The sequence below is a fragment of the Seriola lalandi genome, unplaced genomic scaffold (assembly GCF_002814215.2).
Source record: "Seriola lalandi dorsalis isolate HSWRI2012SDOR001 ecotype SW California unplaced genomic scaffold, Sedor1 jcf7180002053097, whole genome shotgun sequence".
Taxonomy (NCBI): Eukaryota; Metazoa; Chordata; class Actinopteri; order Carangiformes; family Carangidae; genus Seriola; species Seriola lalandi.
Genome location: NW_019523650.1, coordinates 28,326 through 49,440, shown reverse-complemented (window position 1 = coordinate 49,440; position 21,115 = coordinate 28,326). Strand labels below are relative to the sequence as shown.

Genomic DNA, 21,115 nt, shown 5'->3' with positions numbered 1-21,115 from the left:
ATTATATCTAAGTCTGTGGAGAGAGATATTAGGGGAATATGATGCAGTATGTTCATATGCTCACAGATAAACCATATTACCAAAAAGAAAAAAAAAGAAAAACCACACAACCACAACTCACCTCTGAGCTGGCAGCTTCCTCAGGCACAGTGACCGTAGCAACACTGATGTCATGAAGGAGGTGAGGCAAAGGGCCAAGGATGGGACTGACAAGTCTAACATCAGTGAGCTCTGCTCTGAAGCTTTCACCCACTGACAAAAACACCTACAGAAAGAAAAGCAGGAAAACAAAGTGAAAACAAATGAGTGTTTGAAAACAATATAAACAATGGAATCTTAAGAAGGCTCTTCTGTAATCATTCACAGAAGTATTGATTTACTGAGTGTCTCTGTACCAGTGTCAATAAGCATTCTCTGCCTTACCTGGCTGCTGATGGGCACAGTGATAGTACTGAAGGTCTGTCCCTCTCCCAAGAACAGCCTCCCTTGAGCTTGTCCTCCCAGTATCTCCTCGATGTCCATCACTTCATCTATCCCTCCACTGATCCTATAGCCCACACTAGCGTTGCCAAACAGCCCAGCAAGTCGTGTCACATTCATAACCAGAGCCCTGGTTACCTCCGACCCTGACCCCACTACCACTATAAATTGCTGCTCAGGATTCAGGAAAAACACACCATGGGGCTCATCATTAGCACGCACCCTAAAGGTGAGAGAACAATATTAATTTCATGTTAATTCGATCTTAGATTTTTTTACCAGGAAGTTAATACATTGTATGTTATTGACTTCAATGGGACACACCTGATGTGGGTTGTGATTAGGTTTGGGTTGGCATCCAGAGTAGCTCCGCCCTCCACAGCTGTGAGTCGGACAGCGTAGAGCTCCTCCAGCTCTGGAACTGCATCAGGCATCAGGCTGAGGACGATTTCCGCCTCCCTCTGGCCTTCCAGAATAATCACTGAACCAGCCACAGCTAGGAAGTCACCTGCTATGTCTGAGTCACTCTGTATCTGCCAGTGCACCTGAGGTGAAAATACGGATGTGTTTACACTTAAACAGTGGCAACAAAGAATTATATTCAGCTAGTTCAAGGACTGATGCTGGACATGATTGATAAATAATAAATGCATATTAATGTAAACTTACTGTGATATTCCCCATGACACCCTCTCTCCGTGTAATCAACAACGGAATGTTGAGTGGGCCTTCTGCTTCTGTGGATTCATTGTAGACACGGTCTCGAAGAGCATCCGCAGTAAACTGGACTATACCATTGGGGTCACCAAACTTCTCTATCTGGGAGACAAAAACACATTAGGAGAGTACGGTGAGGAGGGTGCTGAGGCGTGCATCCCGTTAGATTTCCTTCCAGAAAAAAGTGCTTTGGAAATTGCAATAATCCTTGTTCAACAATCTTAACTGATTAAAAAATGGGGAAATTAACCTTGATCTCATGATACAATGAACTACCTTCAGTGTTATGGAACCAGCCTGAGGGTCAACATCCACCTCTCCAGATATAATGCTGAGCTCTATAATAAATGTCTCCTCCACCTCCACCTCTCCATGGGGGAGAATCCGCAGCTCTATGGTTTGTGTACCCTCCTCTCCGTCCATGAAGAGGAAAGACCCATTCACAGGCTCTCTGATGTCTGTATTGACTGGAGAAAGGATCTCTCTGCTGTTAGGGCCACGGATGACCCAAGCAACCTGTCAAAAGTTTAAACCATTTTGATTTAGTTGACATCCATGAGGAAAAACAAAAGAAAAACAAAAAAAAAAAGCAGGACTTGAGTGCAAATGATATTGTTCCTCATACCGTTGCATTGCCCACGAGGCCTCCTGCTCTCGCCAACACAAGACTGAGTTTGAGAGTGGAGTTAGGGTTGACCACGGTGATTAGGCTCTCATTGAGGAAGCGGACCACCCCACTTCGAGAGTCACTCTTGGCGATGGTAACCCTGGTAACGCGCTGAGAGCCTAGAACTGCTCCCCCTGTTGCTCCAATCAGCAAGACCTCAAATATCTCAGCGTATTCACTGGGGGAGACAATTTCAGCGTGAAGTTGGAATTAAATAACATCTTCACTGATCATGGCCTTGAAAATTTTTTTTTTTTTTTTAGCTGTGAGCTATTGAACAGTGTTACCTGCTGAGTTTCTGATTCGTGACATTATTTTCTATAAAGTTTAACTCAGTGCTTAATGTCTTTTCAAGTAAAGATGCATTGATGTAGCAAGCACAGAAAATATGTGTGTGCTAAGTAAGACATTTCTTTTGGTTATGTTCAATTTCTTCTCTCACCTGTCAAGGTCATCTATAATAGTTAGATTAATGTAGCTGGTATTCTGGCCATGGACAAACATCACCGAGCCGTTATATAGGATGTAGTCGAGGTCAAGGGTGGCACTCAAGCCTCTAGATATGAACTGAGCAGAGACTGGTCCATATGAGCCCACTCTTCTCACCACCGGGATCAACACAGTGCCCACGTCCTCCTCCACTGAAAGACAGAAAGCCCGAAGAAAATTTACTATTTTAAAATGTACTATTATAAATAATAAATAATATTTTAATATCATCTCTGTATCAAATGGTGTATATCATATCTTTTTTTATGACAGTTGAGTTCTATTTGTGTTTGTTTTGACTCTTACCTGTAGTGCTGACATAGTCCTGTCTGAACTCCAGGATACCCTCAACATTGTCATTCTTTAGTATGATCACAACAAGAGAAGAGATGTTGCCTATAGCTGGAGGCTGGTCCATCTGCAGACCTGACTCTGTCCCTGCGTAGTCCACAGCACTGACCACCAGAGGGAGACACAAAATGAAATGTCACTGATAAGAAACCTCAACCAGTCACATCAACATGGTATTTTCACTAGATTAAAGCTTTGCGGTGACTATATAATGAATTACAACAGAGCTATCCCCCACCCAACAAAGTTAGTATTCTACTCCACCTGACATTGACTAACTCCACTTCAGTGATGTTGAGGAAGAACATCTCAGGCCCCTCTGGAAGACTGTCATCCTGAATATGCAGTGTGACTTGTTGTGAGGTTTGGCCTGGGGTAAAGAGTAGTCGTCCTGAGGCAGAAGCAAAGTCCACCCCACTGACCGCTGTGTCACCTGAGGTCTGATAGGTCACCCATACAGCGCCCAAACTGCCTAAGGAGCGATTAACTGTCACATTCACCTGAGCAAAGGAAAAGAGATGACAAAAACCACTAATATGTTAATATGCCTACATGATATAGCAGATTTATATATGTATCAGTCTCATTTTCATGATCTCACCATTCCCTCCTCCTCTGTTGCCCTGAACTTGTGCTGGGTGAAGGAGTAAAGGCCATAGGGGTTGTCGCTGGCTGCCATAATAACTCTGGCATGTCTGGCTTGGGGGCTTATTTCCAGTCCTGACGTAGCAGAGGTCAGTGTAAGCTGGTACTCACGGCGCTCTTCAGGAAGTTCATCATCCAGGACCTGAAATCATAACAGATATAACATGGAGAATTTTATAGAAAGCACACCGAAAGCCATCGTTGTGATGCAGTTTGGTCTGTGTATGAGCATTCTGCAGTGCACAGATACAGGCAATATGCTCATTTCATTTCATTTTGATGGACTCTAAAATCTACATTAAATAGTACCTTAAGAATAATGGTGGCAACAGACTGTCTGTCTCTCATAGTCACAGTGCCAGAGATCGCTTCGAACTCTGAAACCGCAGCTGGAGTGATATTCCAATACACCTTGACCTCTCCAAACACACCTGGCCCTCGCACAAGGCTGGGGAATACGCACAAAAACAGACAAATATTTGAAATAGTAAATGGAAGCAGGGAAATTAAAGCTCTTATTTGTTGTCTCAGGGTACTCATACAGTATGATGTTTAGAGTATCTCACCTGACCACAGCACTGCCATTGTAATCTCCCTGAGGTTCTCCAATGAGGATGTTCCTGGAGGACTCTGCTATTCCAATAATCCCAAGGGCAGCCTTGTCTGCCCTAACAGTGATGGTGACCATGTCTGCACAGCACATAACAGACCAGAGAAGGTAGCACAGATAAGAGCGGATTATAATTGGACATTTCCTCAATCAATGAATGCACTGGCTATTTCATTTTTTTAAATAAATGCTAACCATTTAAGGGGTCGATGACAGCACCACTCTCAGCAGGAAAAAGCCGGACAGTGAAATGTTCATCTCCTTCCAGGACAGTGTCAGTTAGGGCTCTAATCACAAATGTCTTCATAGACTCGTTCTGTAAAGCATGAAAAGTGTAACAGTCTTCATGAAGAAACTTGCAATGTACAGTGCATGAAGATAAAAAGAGTGATTATTGCTCAATATTATTATTATAAACTGTCTGAACCATTCAATAAAAATAATAACAAATCAATATCTGGTAAGACAGTAACACCACCCTTTTCATACTGTACCTCAGTGAAGACAAGAGTTCCATTTAAAGGTGAGAGGTCATCTGTGGCCTGGTCTTCCAGCTGCCACACCAATGTCACTGCCCCCTCACCTCCTGCACTACGCACTACTGCTAGTGTTGCCACAGCAGCGGGGTCATCCACAAACTCTGGCTCACTGACAGTAACCTTAGAGGGGATAAAGTAATTTGATTACTTCTGACAGTCAAAGTGTTGTCTACGGCAAACCCGGTGGACAGGTGTGTAGTAAAGTGAAATGAAATATGAGGGAAAAAGGGATGAATCTCAGCACATTATCAGCAGTGAATTTATTGGAGACACGACGTTTTGGTCACAACCTTTGTCAGGTATGAAATGTCATGCTTCTAACAGTGCTGTCAGTGTTGACAGTGAGAGTGAATTCTAACCTTTTTTAAATGATATTGAAACAGGAAAAACCTTGTATTTTTCCCATGTAACATGTTTTTTTTTTAACTGAGTAGAAAATCCTTATTATGATAATAGAGGGCATTTCAGATTCACCTCCGGTTCCTGAAATCCAAATCGTCCAAGAGGTGAGTCGTTGGCCGGAATACTGATAGTTACAGAGGTCACTTCTCCAAGTCGAGCACCACCAATCACAAGCAGCAAATTCACTCTAAACGTCTCCGAAGGCTCCACTTCATCATCATCCGAGATGGTGATGGCAATTCTGGCTTCTCTCTAAAAAGAAGGATGAGGAAACACAAGCTAATACCTTGCAAATACTGAGCAGTAACCTATGGACAGCTTTACTTCAGGTTCATTTCAAACCAGGACAATCAATCCATTTACCTGCCCATCTTGAAAGGTGATGTTTCCAGATGTGGGGCTGAAATCATTAATATCAGCAGTGACTGGCTGAGCCTCCCAGTAGATGACCAGTCTTCCAGTTGTGCCAGCAAGTCGCACCACTGACAGATAGATGATGTCGTCTGGTGGTGGTATTTCATATGCCAGCACACTTCCAGGGATATCCTGGACATGATATTCAGAAGCAATGTATAATCAGCACAAATGACCACTTTGTAACTTTTGTTTTGATAATTGCCGGATAAATAAAGATTGACTTACTTACTTACTAATTTAGATAGAATTTTAGTAGCAGTTAAAGGTCTAAAAGTGTGTCACTATTGTGTCAGTTGAGAAGTTGCATCTCTGTCACGTTCAAGTCCAAGTCCTAGTCACAGAGATGAACCTGTGCTCACCTCAGAGACATTGAACTGCAGAATCCCTCGAGGGTCATCGTTCTCCTGGATGGTGACCTCTGCTACTTCCATACCGAGCCTCTTCACACTTGGCTGCCCTGCTCCAACTGACCCACTAACTAGCTCCACACGGGTGATATTTACGAGGAAACTCTCTGCCATCTCTGGAATGTCATCCTTAGAAAACACATACGGACATAGACATTAAATAGTGCGTACGAACAAATGTTTTCTGTCCATCTTACAAACACTTTCAAGATGTGTCTCTAGATAAATTTGGCGCTTAAAACTGTGGTTAAATGTGCAAACAGCAGTTTTGAAGTAAGCCAGAGGTATGCAACGTTACAAGATTTATACAATCACGTTAAGGTCATCACAAGCCAACAAATTTATCTGAGAGGCTGAGAAAGAATGACGAAGGAAGGGTAAGACATGGGATAGTTTTTGGAAGGTTAATGGTTATTTCTGTTTGAATGGACCAGGAGGAGAAAGGAAGGAAAGAAATAGATTTATCCCTTTGTCGATGGATTACACAAGCCATTTAAAGGTTAGTCTTCTGACGGCTGGTTAGCATGTTTTAACTTAATGACAAGAAACGCATGTCATCTTCATAACCAGTCTGAATGGACATGAGTGTGGGTTGTGCAAGATGCATGACAGGAAGAGTAAAGCTGTGGCTGAGATTATCCAAAAAAAACACTAATATTGCCTATCTCAGAGGGGAGTTTGATATATCGATGCATTTCAAGTTTGTTTGGTCTAAAATAGCTAAAAATCAATTATATTCCAAACATATATCTTTTTTCTCCAGTGATTTTAATAAGCTTCTCCATTAACCATCAGTCCACCCTTACCGGTAGGATTGTGACAGTGACGAGGGCCACAGTAGCACCATTAATCATGATGATGGTGTCGTCTTTGGCTGTATAGTCCTTTCCTGAAGTGGCTTGGTTGGATGGGGGCTGATACAGAGCTGGCCTGGTCTCGTAATGGATTGCCACCTCACCTGAAGAGCCCTGCTCCCTTACTATGGAGAGAGTCACATTGACTGGAGTCCCTATGGGTTGGGAGAAACAGGAATTTACATAAGCCAATGTTCAAAAAACAAAAACACAAAAAAATGCATGCAAGTGAATAAAGAGAAAGAAGATTTGAAGGAGTATGCTACTCTACAGCTCAGACTTCTCTTTTGGGCCAGCCTCCAATACACAGATTAAGTCAAATCCCAAATTACTTCACATCCTGGAAATCATGGCAGGTCTACTTTACAGTAAATATCAATGTGTGATTACTGTAATAGCTCCTTAAGAATCCTCATCCAAAAAAAAAAAAAGGTAATTAACTCATACTAATTCATTTCATTCCAGAGAAATTCTTACTCTGTGGTTCTTGTGTTAGTGTAAACTGGGAGTCCAAATGCCATCCAATCATCCCATAGGGAGAGCCATTTGGCAGGATGATGAGTAGAGCTTGTGCTCGCTGCTTATCAATGACTGCAGCCTGTTGTTGGTCCTGCAGCCCCACAGTGGTGACATCCATGAGGGTGACGGTGACGTTCTCTCTAAGCTCTGGAACACCATCCGCTATTACAGCCAGTGAGATGATGGCCACCGACTGCTCCTCTGAGAACGTTACCTATGAGGGAAAATAACATTTCAAATTGATTTCAAATTTGTGATGATACATAATAATTCTGCCATTGTTTATTTTGGTAAGCGTTTCGTTTTCAAAAGCGTTATTAATACATATGTCTTATGTGTGAGAAGAGGCCAAGGTTTACTCACCACTCCTGAAGTGGGGTAAATGTCTGCCAGACTACCACTGGCAGCCCAGTGAACTGTCAGTCTGCCAAAAGTCCCTCTTCTCCTCTCCACAATGAGAGAAATTTGATTATTTTGCTCCAATTCCTCCACCTCCATAGATAAAGAATTCTGCAAAGAGTTAATGACAAAATATTTCTATATTAAAATAGCTTTTAGTGATACTTAAAAATCCCTGAAATTATTCAAAATATGGTTTAAGTAACCTGAGGCTGTAACATGATGACCTCTTAACATGATGACAAATGTGCAACGTAAATGTGCTGTCTAATATCAAAATGTTTGTCTGCTTACTTGAGCAAAGCCGATGACTCCATGGGCATCATCATTGGTTGGGACAATTACAGTCACCTGACCACCGAATCCAATCTCGGCCCCGCCCTTCGGATTCTTCAGGCTGACATGGAAATACTCCTGCACCTCAGGGATGTCGTCATCGATAATGTTCACTGCTATCTCCAGCTCACTGTCACCTGGTGCAAACTGCAACTCCCCAAAACTGAATGTGAGGCAATGATGACAAACACAACCTGAATGATTTCATTTTCATTGTATCGTATTTCTTCTTGAGTAGGATTTGCTCTCAGAACAACAACCAGCCTGCCATGACTGAAATAATTTTGGTACCTTGGTATGAAATCAGACTGATTGGAGACAGAAGCAAATTCATAAACAGTGGAGCTATTTTCCTCAGTGGAAGCCAAAAGGGTCTTGGTTGTGTTGAGCGATGGTACGATCAGAGACAGGAAGCTAATGGCTGGAGGGGCCCTCAGGGTCATGGCAAAGAGATTAACATCAGACCTCCAGGAGTAGAGTGATGAGCCATTTCTTCCAGCTAGCAGGGCATAAGCTAAGAGGAAGAAAAGAGATTTCATTGATTTTAACACTGTTTCTCCTCAGCTGATTTTAATAATACAGCTGAAAAACACAACTGGATACAACTAACAATCTTTACAAACAAAGCTGTTGACATTTGTGCTTACTGATCCCAGATGGAGCGGTGAATGGGTGAATAGAGGTGAGGCCTGGGTGAGGGATGGACTGATACAGCTGTGGTGAAGGCTGCCCTGACCTCCACTGTAACACCTCGCACGATGGAGAGAGACCTGGAGAAGGATACGCACACAAAAACACACACAGACTTAACTTCTTTCACGCTAGAATAGCATGTTTATGTAAAGTAAGGACTGGTCTGACAGACACACCCAAGACTGACAAATTACAACCTCTGAGTCCCTCTGTGGCTCTGCTCCGCTCCACACTGAAGCCTTTCCCATGAACCCACAACAGGTCTGAACCAAGAAAACTCACCACTTTTGCAGACTCAGAGGGATTATGTCTCATCAAAATACACAGAGCATGGTATAAATATATGATCCGGTCTACATGGTGAATTTTCTCCTCTTTGGTTAGACAACAGAACAAGGCTGTTTTGTCTGTAACAGACACGTAGTTTCTATGTGCCTTCTAAATTATCATTGATTTATTTACATTATCCTAACTAACATCTAACCACTGCACAATTCTCTAGAGAGTACACTGAGAATACAATCTCATTGTTAAAACACAAACATCCTCTTAGCAGAACATAGACTAGTTTGAAGTGCACCTGACTCTCATTCAAGGCCATTTTCTAAATAAGTAATCTTTGTACCACAGAAAAATAAGCTAAAACTTTTTAATTAAAAAATTTAGCTTGACACATCAGCTCAATTATTTCCATAGAGATTGACAGTAGTTATTCAAATGTGTAAAATAAACATAACAGCACTCATTAATGTTACTGTGATGTCAGGGCAAGACTGGTCACCTTCAATAGCAACCAACAGGAGAGTGTCCTCTGCTCTTGTGTTGATTGTCTCAACCTGACTGGCCCTGCCGGCGAGAGGGAGAGGCTGTGGATTCTGAAACCTTCCACTGGTCCATTGAAGCAGGAGACAACTGACTGTCCGTCTGTCTATGCACACGACCAGGTAGGAAACAGCTGCACGAGTGAATGGGGTCACACTGAGGATGTTCTGTTCGAAGTCAAGAGTTTGGAGGAGGGTGAAGGAGCCTCCACTCCAGACGAAAATCTGTAGCATGTAACAAACAGAGTAACAAAACTTGAGTTCAGTCACAAAAGTATTTTTCAAAATTCCTCAAATGAGGATTCCTGTTTATTTTTATCTTGACATAACTGAAATCAATTAAAGATCTGCGCAGTGTAAGGGTCAGCCTCACCTGGCTTGATACTATTAAATAATCTCTGCCTTCAGTGGAGAAGTGTTTCACATCCAGAGCTTCAACACCTAAGGTTTGTTCCTAAAGAAATCAGATTTCCTCATGTCAGGTGAAAATAATACAAGACAATGCCACAGTGTTAAAGAAATGAACAAAAATGTGATAATAATGTTGTACCAAGATTGTTTTTATACATACCAATGTGACATTGAGGTCCTTCTGCAGTTTGAAGATGCTGAGGTTGGCAGCAGGTGTGAAGGGTGGGCCACTATGTGTAATGCCAATGTAGGTAGAACCATTCACTGCAAACCCAACACAAGAGCTTGGGTCCTCAATCCTAACAGACTGTAATGACCAAAAGACATGGAGATTTTAATGTTAACTTTTAATGCTAACAGTGCAATTTACTGGTATATCATGTGCTAGTTGAGGGACAATGCTGTTGTTGCCCTACCTCTAGTGACACGAATACACCCTGCCAGCGATACAGCGTGGCCATGGTGTGGGAGGATCCAACAATGGGCCTCCTATCCAGCCTCATAGCCAGGAAGGAAAGATCTTCGGGAAGGGAGCACCAAGCCGAGGTGGGGTTGTCCTCAAAGCTCTGGTAAACACCCATCGCTGAGAGGTGACCCGCTAGAAGAATTAGGGAAAAGAAACAATCCTAATTGCATTGCTCATTGGAAGGAAAGAGGGATTAAATGAACAACAGAAGAAAAGAGGGGAGTTTATGAGAATTCAGGGGGTGGGAATGACTTTGAATTAAAACATTTATTTGTCTCACCAGAGGCAACAGCTGTGTCCGGCTGCGTCTCCCATTCCACACTGACAGCTGACTCCAGACCATTACTGCGAGACACAGCGAGGAAGACTGTTCTGCCACCTTCATCAGCAACCACTTCTGTGTTAGTTCTGTACAGAACATACACAAGATATAAGATGACATAAACATGTTTTTGTATGTATGTTTGTGGATTCGTACATATTTTCACACCATCACATATAAATGATATTAAATGCAAGTGTTTATGACATTCGAAGTGTCAGAACTTTTTGTATTGAGACCTGTTGAGTGTAGGTCCGATGCGGAACAAGCCAGAAGGAGCCAAGTTCTCTAGGACAGTGATGTGAGTTTGGAGCTGGTCACCCAGCCGTGCACCTCCTGTTGGGTTGGACAGGGTCACCGTGAAGGTTTCATTCACTTCAGGCTCAGCATCCAGTACTGCCCAGATCTCCAGCAGCTGAAACAAAACTGATGAAACTAAACGACTGCTGATAAATCACAACGTACAGTATATGCTGTTTCAAACACAAAAACCTTTTAAAATTAATATTCAATATAAATAAATACTGACTACTAATGTGCAACAATTTAATGATTGATCATTTACAATCTATATGTTTTCCCATGTATGTGTTTAAATGCCTTTTAGTTTCATTTTTCCTCACCTTAAATCTGACTCCATCCTCCAGTACCACAAACCCATGTGCTGGCATCAAATCGCCCTCTGCTAGGCTGCCGTTGGAGTCAGTGATGGTAAACTGAACAGTTACGGTGCCAAATGTGCCTTCCTCTGGGTTCCGCACCACATACAGGGTGGCCACACTCTCACTCAACCCCGACACAGATGTGGGCTCTCTCAACAAGAAATGCTCACTCGTGTTAAAGGAAATTACTCCATGTCCATCGTCACTGGCCAGGATATTCACAGTTGCTACAAGAAAACAGAAAGATGTAGTTTAGAAGGATAAAATCAGAGTAATGTACAGTATGAGTGGATGAGAATAAATTAATTAATTCTTATGAACATAACAATAATTTCATAAAATTAATGGTGCTGTGGATTGTCAGGTCACGGTACTGAAATTCTTGTTTCCTCTACCAACATATTACATTGTCTTCAGTGTAGTATGGTGCTTCGGTTTCTTTAATTGACATGACCCAAAATAAAGAGATAAGTGTAATAAACAATTGACTTGTCTGTGTGTATGATGCCTCATTTCTTTGTGTGTGGAGGCTTCTGCTGTGTCTGGTGTTTTCATATACAAGGTCATCCTGTTGTGTACTGCTGAATTATCTTTGTACTGATTTCAATGTTAACAATGTCATTTAATGTAAATTAACTCATTCTTGGGGTCATATATTATATAAAATAAAGTTGGCTGTGTTAAAATCTTGTTTGTGGTCAGTTGAATTAATGGTTGGAGCATATACCCCGATATAGGCTTCTCCTACAAGTCCTATGCAATCTGCTAGCCAATCAGAAACAAGTATGGTCTATGACCATGGTATAAGACCTCTTTTATCTCATATATTGTTAATTTATTAAACTCCTTACCCTCTCAACTCAAATATCTACCAAGTCTCGACCATGAATTGCACCTTTTGTATTGTATATTTTAACTGAATATACATTGGGAGCTTATGTTCCACTGTGTTGTCCTGTTTGAATCAGAAATTTCAGAAACTCTAATGTATTCTATTCTGCCCTTGTGTCTACCTGTGGTATTGGTGCCCAGCTCCAGGCCAGGGGAAGGCTCGGACAGGATGAGCTGAAATCTCTCTGCTCCCTCTGGAATGGCGTCATCGACGATCTGCACTTCTACGAACTTGTGCCTTTCGCCGTCAACAAAATGGAGTATCTGGGTAGACGGAGGGGTTTTCAGTTTTAAAACTTGATGCTGCTACATGTCTAAGAAGTTTTTCAAGTCATAGTATATGCAGGGGGGCTATGTTCAGGGCAGCTGGAATTGCTTTAGATTCTTGAAAACATTTTGGCTCAACCTTTTAGAAGACGGGTGAAATGTCTTCAAGAATCTAAAGCAAGTCCAGCTGCTCTTGATTTAGCCCTTATGAATATTCATGCTGCTACAAATATTATATCATGTGCTGTTTAAGTATGTATGTGTGGGTCAATGAATTTTGTGTAATAGCTTACCGTTTCACTCATATTGTAGTCCAGTCCCTGTTGAGCTTCCAGATTCTGAGCATAGAAGAAGAGAGAGACATTTCCGTACGACCCCTTGTTCCTGTAGGCCACTAGACTCAGCGCCCCGATTGTTTCGTTCACTTCAAACCTGGAAAGGGGAACATATTTGGGTAAGACAGGCTTTTAAAGTAGAGCATGTGCAAATCAACATACGAAATGTATTATTTGTGGATGCTTTTCTTACATGGTGTTTGTCCATTCAATAACTCCTCTAATTCCATCATTAGCAGCAATGCTAACCTCTGCCACCAAACCCTGGGTGTCTGGGTAAAGGACAACATACAGAGAGGAAACATATGATGAGCTTTAGACTGTCAGCTGTTCACAAATACTGTTTTAAAAAGCTTAGTATCAGCATCAGCACTGACTTCAGGGCTGTGACTACAGTGCGAGCATGAACAGCAAGCAGTGCAAGAGGAAACAGTAGAGGATCTAACTTCCGTCATGGTACGTTTGAGCGAGGGATTACGGCTAAGAAGCATCTACTGTAAGTGGCTTGGGAGGCTGAGCAGCCAAGTCTTTTGGTTGGACTGATTTATTACCCACTGAATAGTCCTCTCCCATTGACTCTATGGCCAAGACACTGGGAGTCCAGCTTTGGGTTTAGTTTGGCTTTCTCTCTCTTCACCACACAGTGCTACTCTGCTCCCATCAAATCCCCAGGCTTCCTCAATCATGGAAAGCATCAATCTCACCGTCCAAGCCACATAATGAGTGCTGCCAAAAGAGCAGCCGTATGTTTACTGTGTGTCTCCAGGCAGAAGGCCGATAGTATTCTGGGATCCTCCAAGTGCTGCTCTGCCTGTAGTATTCTGTCCACTCATCACTTTCTAAAGTTACTCATTCATAAATTGGCCAGTGGTTTGGGTTATGTAAAAGCAGAAGCAGTAACTAACAAGCTCTTCCATGGTGCATTTTGACATTCAACTACAATGTTGTAGTTTGATGTAGCATACAGGTTAATTCAGGCAAAGATATATAAAGATGTAAACATATGGATGGTATTTTACCTGGCAACGTGCAATACACAACCTCTACTCATCAAACAAAGCAAATGGTGAGAAATTGCAGAAAAGAAAAGAAAGAAAGTGATTTCATCATTTCAGTAAAATATCAGTAACAAACTATAAGAAATGCAAAAAAATATATCAGAAATAGCAAAACAAACAGAGAGACACAATGGCAGAAAGCAGCTAAGAATTTTGAGACACTGTAATGGCACAACTGTCAATGCCGGCCAAAGATGATAATAGAAATTCAGTAACGACTGTAGTGCAGATAGGCTCTAAGCTGCTAAATTGGTCCATACCTAGCTGGGGAACTGTGGCAAGGGTTGTGATGAGTACTGCCGATGTTATGTTGACCAGGAAGAACTCCTGCAACTCTGGAATATCATCCTGATAAAACAAATGGAGAAAGAAGAAGAAGAAGAAAAGCTATAAATTCCACGTCCAAGCAACAATGCAATACATCGCAGCTCCACATGTGATGCAGATACTTATCGCAACCAGAAAGAAGTATAAAAATAAAAGAATGAAGCACAGTGAAAGGATGGATCATGCCACTATGGTGTGTTAAAAAACAATCATTTTAGGTATGAAGTTTGATGGTCATGGTCTTTACCTCTAGTATGGTGACAGGGATGCCAACCGAAGTCTGTCCATCTTGAAGGATTACAGATCCAGTACCAGAGATGAAGTCTTGACCCGGGTCAGCGAGAGCACCCTCTACCTGGGACAGGTCTTGTAGAGAACCTCTTATAACCTCATAGGTGATATTCACTGCTCCTGTACAAAAACATTTAGGTATATTATCAGTTACAATGTAAAGAATAATTACAATGTATATATGCTTAACAAATTAATCAAAATAGTGTTTAGTTCTTAACAAAAGGAATGAATAAATCAACAGGGAACAGGTTAATGTAGTACACGTTTTTGTGTTAATACTTGGCCCACTGACCTGAGGCTCCAAACTCTCTGTTGACATAGATGTTTATGGTTCGGTCCCGCTCCTCTGTGGTCAGCCTAAGGGATGATGGGGCAATGGTCAGCAGCCCATAGGGCTCATCGCTGGTGTCCACGGTAAGCACTGCCTCCCTGCCCTGAACATCCAGGGCAGCGTGGCCCGTTGCCTCAACACCTGTGTGGAAGTCAAGGGAATGTTAACCTGTGTAAGAACTCTGATCACAGTTATTTTGAAGTATTTCTTGCTCAACCACAAAGATACTAAGAGAGAGAGAGATGCATTACCAAATGTTTGTATATTGGACAAGGAAACTTTGTATTCATCTTTGTCCTCTGGTGTGGCATCATCAAGAAGTTCCAGGACTATGGTGTCATTTAGTTCTCTCTGTAGGAGACACACCCAAAATATATAATTACTGGTGGAGATACCAAATTACAGCTGTAACATTTAAATTGAATCTTTTTTAGTTCATTTTATAAGTCCTTCTGGCTGACACCTTCAACCACCCACATAGATAGAAGTCTCCATCGCCATACTGTGCAAAGAACGTGTTTAATTATGATCCCACAATTAACTGTTCAGTGCTCTATAGTTAGTATTTACCTCAGTAAAGAAAAGTGTCCCTGAGGTTTGGGTGAAGGTCCGGTGTGCAAGGGGCCCTTGTACAGTCCAGTCCACTGTGACATTACCAAGACCTGGAGCCGTTCTCAACACTAATAAGGACAGCCTCTCACCTGTAACATGAAATACAATCCAGTCAGCCCTAGCCTGTGAGTAGATTTGATGCAGTGATGGAATCAGATGATGATGTTATGGTGCATAGGCCCTAACTAAGATTTAAATCAGTCTGAAATTTACATTTGACCAATCTGAATCTGCAGATAACCATTATCTGAGTTCAAATATACCTTTGTAAAGATGGATACATTTATGGACTTCTAGTGTGAACTGCTTCACTCATACTGTATTTGCCAGTAGAAGTCAAGGTCTCTAATTGTATGGATTCTACTCAGGGAGACTTCATCTGCTCATGCATACAGAATTTCAAGATAATGACAGACAACCACAGGGCCCACCTGTTGCTGCTGCATGCTGCTATTACCATGAGTGCAATCCCTTACGTCTTTCACCCATACATAATTAGGACACGTTTCTAGCAAGTGGAAAGGGTTTGGAGTGTAAAGTAATGATGTGTTTAAAACCAGACTGAAAAGACTGAAACATATCCTGGATGATACATAATATACACAGAATTTCCAAAAATAGTAACCCACCCTCTCTGGCGATGACAGAACGTGAGGCTGGATGGAATCCTACTATCCCAGCCACATTATCGTTAGCCAGTATCACTATGGTTACAGTGTCAGAGCTGGGCAGGATTCGACTTCCTCCCTCTGTGTTAACTAGACCAATCATGAGGCTCTCGTTGTCCTCTGGCTCAATATCATCTCTGATTACTATCTCTATTGTCTTCTTCAGATCCCCTGTAGGCAGAGAGGATAAAGTAGATGCAGTATTAGTGAAGTGCAAGTGATCTTTTAATTCTCCCCACTATTAGATATATGAAAACAAACACCTTAAAATGTCATGGCAAGAACCCCAAGATACCATGGACTAATGATGGCTGTTAGATAGCATGTTGTCCAAATATTTCATTTGGAGGAAATGTTGGTTTACAGATACATGCTATTATCAGTGAGTGATCCACATACCATCAAAGACCAGATTCCCTCCAGCCCCAGTGAAGTCAGCATCTGGTGTGGCCTTTCCTCCAACAAACCTCCACTCCACAGAGACAGTGCCCAGATTTCCCCCTCTCCTCTCTATAACCAGGGGCACCACTACCATGGGCTCTTCACGAACCTCTAGATGAAGCCCCTCATTAGTGGCATTGGGACTGAGGCTGTATATCAAAAATACGCCAAACGCATCTCCATTCATCCCTATTGTCACCATAGCTTTGTCTGGCTGGCCAATGGAGGGCAGGTTCTTCTGTGCCACAGTCTGATTAATCAGCTCTACCTTCAAACAACACAAGGTAAAACATTTTATTTGTTAATCAGTTTGCCATGAACTCTGTTGCATGTAAAACCATAAATAAACACAGCACAATATACATATGATTGGGTTTTACCTTTAAGATCTGTATGGAGAAGCTCTCATCCATTTCAGGGAATTTATCAGTCAAGATTGGGACTGTGAGGTTGGCGACACCTAACCCATCTTCCATGAAGGCACTTTGAGCTGTCACAGGGGTGTAATCACTCCCTGCCACAGCCTGCGCACTGAACAGGACAGCAGCTGAAGTGACGTTTTTCAAGTAAGTCAAAACCTGAGATTTAGAGGTCAGCTGGTCAGCCCCCGAAGTCACCCAAGTGCAGGATGGTGGGGCCACCCCTGATGACAGAGAGAAGGCCTGGCAGGCCTGCTCTCTCAGACACGCAGCAGCACACGCGGCCAGGGGATCTCTCTGACCCGTGACGTTAACCGTCCTAATGGGGGTAGTGGATGGAACGCCTGGTTTTGGGAGGTCATAGTACATCAGCAGGTCCTGGCCATCGGCCTGAGCCATGCCAACAACGTCAATCTCAGAGGTGCTGTACACGATCTCCAAGCCACCAAAGTGACCGCCTCTGGAAAAAAGGCAATGGGGACGATAGAAAAGACAGTGGACAGGAAAAGGATGCTTAATGTGAGTAGGAACACACAAAGAAATTTAAATAAAACCATTATTCCAGATAAAAACAGTAATTAAAAGTACCTCCTGCGAACACTAATGTTGGCTCTATAAACTCCCTCCAGTGGCTCCTGAATCCGATAAACAGAATGTTCAAAGTAGACTGTCCCATATGGGTTGTCATTGGCAGGAACTATTATGTCAACAGATGTATCAGCTCCGAGGTTTCCTCCATTACTGGCAGCAGTAAGCTCCACCTTAATTATCTTTAAAAGACAGAGTGTAATAATATTATGTAACATATTTCAAACGAGTACACTTTTACATAATTCACGTTGGCATTTTCACTGTCAGTTTTTTACCTCAGTGACTTCAGGTACATTGTCAGCTAAAATCTCAACTCGGAGCATCTTCATGGTCTCTCCAGGAGCAAATCTCGTCTCTCCCGATGTGGGTCTGATGTCCCCCACTGCTAGTTTACCGTTGACAGTGGCCTGCCATTGGACAACCACTGTGCCAATAGAACCAGCATTACGCACTATTGGTAACGTGACCTCAATGGAGTTAGATCCTGGTTCCTCTATGGTAATTGGAACGGCCTGGAAGACTAGGTAGAAATAAAATCGAGAGAAGAACTTGCTTAACAATGAGAAATAGGAAAAAATAAGAAAAAAAGACTGAAATATGTCCTGGACAACGCCTACTAACCAAAGGCACCAAAAGGGTCATCAGAAGGCAGTATGGTGATGATGGCACGTGTGAGCTCCCCAAGGAGAGCTCCTCCAGTGGTCTGGTTGATCAGCTCGATGAGAAAAGTCTCCTCCAGCTCAGGGACCACATCATTGATGACATAGATGGGTACGGATTTACTGGACTCCCCCTCTAAGAGGACCACATCACTGGAAGCTACACTGTAGTCTTCACCTATAGGATTATACACATGCACATGCACATGGACATGGCCTGCCTGCTCACACACAAATCTGTTCAAAATAAATATTCAAATCTGTACTCCATGGCCAACACTTACTGACTCTGGCGGTCAAAGGCACTGCTCTGAACTTGACGGATACATCAGCAAAGATCCCCCCTACACGTGTCACATTTATAATGGGTCCAACGTAGTGCTCAGCTACACTGACAGCAGAAGCCGACAGCTGAAGGATTCCAAAAGCATCGTCGCTGGCCTCCACTATCACCTGGGCTACAGTGTCAGCCTTGAGGCCCAGAGAAGGGGAATTGGAAACTGGAAGGAACAGTCAAGGGATATGTCATCAGTTTATTGTAGTATGGTTGAAGTATCATTATATCTTAAATTACTTTGCGGGTAAAATCTCCCACTGTCAGTGTCTTACTGAGCCTCTCCTGCTCTCCTTTGATGAGTTGAACACTGATCAACTTCACAAACACTGCTTCATCTCTCTCTGGATCTTCATCATCCAGGACATGGAGGGTGATGTTTGCTTCACTCTGATTGGCCAAGAAAACAACAGAATCTCGGAGGGAGACGAAATCCCGCCCTTCAGTGGCGCGGCCCACCCCAGGGGTCCTGTAAGGCTCCGGATCTGCTTCATTAAGTGTCTCATATGTGACTCGCACCTGGAGAAATGAAAACAGGAAAATATAATTTAATTTGGTACATCTATTACATGTGGGCCTCTGTCATTCTGGGTTATTTATGTCATCATAAGTAGCTTTAATTTCTATACTCTTAGAAGTTTCTAACTTTTCTACAGTGGGACACACCTGACCCATCAGGCCTCTCTGTCGCAGGATGGTGAGGGAGACAGTTGAGTCACTTTCAGGAAGTCGGACAAACCTTGTCACATTAGCGAAAACAAAAACACCATAAGGATCGTCGCTGGCGAGCACAGTCAGAGTAGCAGATGTCTGCACACCAAGACGACCGTGTGAAACATTAACCAAGGACACTGTGAAACTCTTGTCCAACTCAGGGATCTCATCCTGAGCCACACTGATAATTATGTTCTTTGAAGTCTGACCGACACCAAACGTGATGTTCCCAAAACTGCTGAGGAGCTCCTCCTCAGAGCTGGGATCGGCCTCCCAGTACACTGTTACATTTGAGAGGTCACCGAAGGACCGATCCACCTGGGAGAGACCAAAGGAAAATAGCATCATACACTTTTCTAAGAGCAATATGATAATCTTGACTTGCTAATGCAAACACAAATAAATATCTATCTCCTTGCACCTCCAATGGGCGTGACTTCATTTTTAAACTGTGTTTCACACTGACCTGCAGGACCACAGAGCTGCGTCCATCCTCAGGTTCTGTCCCATTAACAGAAAGCGATTCAGGACTAAAGTGAAAAACTCCGTGGGCATCATCTGAAGCAGCGATGGTCACCGTGATGCGGGATGCAACTCCCAAGCTGGCTGCACACAAGATACCACATGTTACTTTTTAGTGAGTTGTATTTAGTTGCATTTTTATATATAGAGCATATATAGAGTTTCACTTCGATGAAAATCTGAAATACCCAAGCTGAGAGAGGAGGGAATGGAAATGTGTTAAATCATTCACTTTGACAGGATTAGCCCAATAATAATACACACCTTCTTATACCTAAATAAAGTGATGTTAAGGCCAAGACTGAAATGGCAGCTTCAAACAGGGTGTGGAGGTTATTTCAGAATAAGTGACAGCAGCCCAAACAAAACTCTGGGGTCTGTGACACTTCATGTCAACCCCACTGCTTGTGAAAAGCTATTTGCTTTTCCCACATCCCTCTCCTTGGGTGCTTCTCACAGGGGTCATAGCACAATGTAAATACCACACACAATTAAACACTACATGCATGCACACCCACACACCTCCAGATGTGTGTTTGGTTATTTGCACTAAAGACCGAGTTACTAACTGATCAAGTGTTAAGGATGATCTTTTTGTGTACTATGTCTAAGAAATTCATGTCTGAAGAAGAAGAAGTTCAGTAATGTAGGTTTTAGAGGAGAGCTTCCAAGCTTTATATGGGCCAAACCATTTTGACAGTTCTATCCAACAAAGCCCAAAATTATACTTTTTTGGGGATATAAAATGAAGAAAAGATATATAAAATCCGATCGAACTATTGCCTGCAACATGTCACTTGATCTTTAATAGAACTTGACTTTGAGATATGCAATTTTAGGGAGTGAGAAATTATGTTGGTGAGGGGTTGAAGGATTGGAGATAAGAAGCAGTTTGGGGAGTAAAGGAGGGGGATACTTACCATGATGGTGATAGGATGGAAGGAGGAAGTCAGAGTCACTCTCCCCACTACCACTTCCTTCACTACGCAGAAACTGATCCACTGATGGATCACACACGAGGATCAAACAAGAGTCACACCGGGATAGAATCACACCAGAGGAGTAGAGATTGAAGGACAAATGGGAAGGAGGGCAGGCAGGTAGTCACGCAGGTAGGTAGGTGTGTATGGGTAAGCACACAGGAACACAGCACACAGAACACAAAAAAAAAAACAGTAGGGCAGAATACAGGGTCAGTTCCGCTCTAATTAAGATAGGTAAAGACAGGTTTCTAATAAAAATATACTGAATTAAAAAAAAAACTGATGAAAAAAGAATCTTCAGTTTGACTGGGCTCAAATTTCTCACCTCCTCCATCAGCATTGAAGAGCTCCACTCTAAAAATCTTGTCCAGCTCAGGGACAGGATTGTCTATGATGGTCACAGTGATGAACTTTAACCTCTCCCCTGGAAGAAAGTCCAGCATGCCATCTGAGTCCTGCCAA

The 21,115-nt window shown here is 42.5% G+C and overlaps 1 protein-coding gene across 1 annotated transcript in view; it reads right to left on the bottom strand.

Annotated features, from left to right (window-relative positions):
- Positions 1-21,115, bottom strand: part of adgrv1 (adhesion G protein-coupled receptor V1) — a 96,529-nt gene that overhangs the window by 55,557 nt on the left and 19,857 nt on the right. The window contains exons 25-74 of the mRNA XM_023400956.2: positions 20,979-21,108; positions 20,591-20,671; positions 19,615-19,754; positions 19,101-19,466; positions 18,710-18,953; positions 18,385-18,600; positions 18,063-18,278; positions 17,717-17,961; positions 17,439-17,620; positions 16,812-17,310; positions 16,390-16,699; positions 15,952-16,161; positions 15,281-15,411; positions 14,962-15,061; positions 14,672-14,851; positions 14,333-14,496; positions 14,019-14,106; positions 12,894-12,972; positions 12,659-12,797; positions 12,221-12,362; positions 11,169-11,434; positions 10,785-10,960; positions 10,504-10,631; positions 10,174-10,355; positions 9,918-10,064; positions 9,720-9,800; positions 9,307-9,571; positions 8,480-8,602; positions 8,124-8,346; positions 7,791-7,995; positions 7,461-7,607; positions 7,056-7,311; positions 6,531-6,733; positions 5,677-5,853; positions 5,264-5,446; positions 4,973-5,152; positions 4,454-4,618; positions 4,155-4,275; positions 3,916-4,039; positions 3,659-3,797; positions 3,306-3,491; positions 2,969-3,204; positions 2,660-2,808; positions 2,307-2,505; positions 1,823-2,042; positions 1,474-1,713; positions 1,150-1,299; positions 805-1,025; positions 424-703; positions 112-265 (exon numbers count right to left, since the gene is read on the bottom strand). Of these exons, the coding sequence (XP_023256724.1) occupies positions 112-265; positions 424-703; positions 805-1,025; positions 1,150-1,299; positions 1,474-1,713; positions 1,823-2,042; positions 2,307-2,505; positions 2,660-2,808; positions 2,969-3,204; positions 3,306-3,491; positions 3,659-3,797; positions 3,916-4,039; positions 4,155-4,275; positions 4,454-4,618; positions 4,973-5,152; positions 5,264-5,446; positions 5,677-5,853; positions 6,531-6,733; positions 7,056-7,311; positions 7,461-7,607; positions 7,791-7,995; positions 8,124-8,346; positions 8,480-8,602; positions 9,307-9,571; positions 9,720-9,800; positions 9,918-10,064; positions 10,174-10,355; positions 10,504-10,631; positions 10,785-10,960; positions 11,169-11,434; positions 12,221-12,362; positions 12,659-12,797; positions 12,894-12,972; positions 14,019-14,106; positions 14,333-14,496; positions 14,672-14,851; positions 14,962-15,061; positions 15,281-15,411; positions 15,952-16,161; positions 16,390-16,699; positions 16,812-17,310; positions 17,439-17,620; positions 17,717-17,961; positions 18,063-18,278; positions 18,385-18,600; positions 18,710-18,953; positions 19,101-19,466; positions 19,615-19,754; positions 20,591-20,671; positions 20,979-21,108 (9,388 nt within the window). The remainder of the gene's footprint in view (positions 1-111; positions 266-423; positions 704-804; positions 1,026-1,149; positions 1,300-1,473; positions 1,714-1,822; positions 2,043-2,306; positions 2,506-2,659; positions 2,809-2,968; positions 3,205-3,305; positions 3,492-3,658; positions 3,798-3,915; positions 4,040-4,154; positions 4,276-4,453; positions 4,619-4,972; positions 5,153-5,263; positions 5,447-5,676; positions 5,854-6,530; positions 6,734-7,055; positions 7,312-7,460; positions 7,608-7,790; positions 7,996-8,123; positions 8,347-8,479; positions 8,603-9,306; positions 9,572-9,719; positions 9,801-9,917; positions 10,065-10,173; positions 10,356-10,503; positions 10,632-10,784; positions 10,961-11,168; positions 11,435-12,220; positions 12,363-12,658; positions 12,798-12,893; positions 12,973-14,018; positions 14,107-14,332; positions 14,497-14,671; positions 14,852-14,961; positions 15,062-15,280; positions 15,412-15,951; positions 16,162-16,389; positions 16,700-16,811; positions 17,311-17,438; positions 17,621-17,716; positions 17,962-18,062; positions 18,279-18,384; positions 18,601-18,709; positions 18,954-19,100; positions 19,467-19,614; positions 19,755-20,590; positions 20,672-20,978; positions 21,109-21,115) is intronic.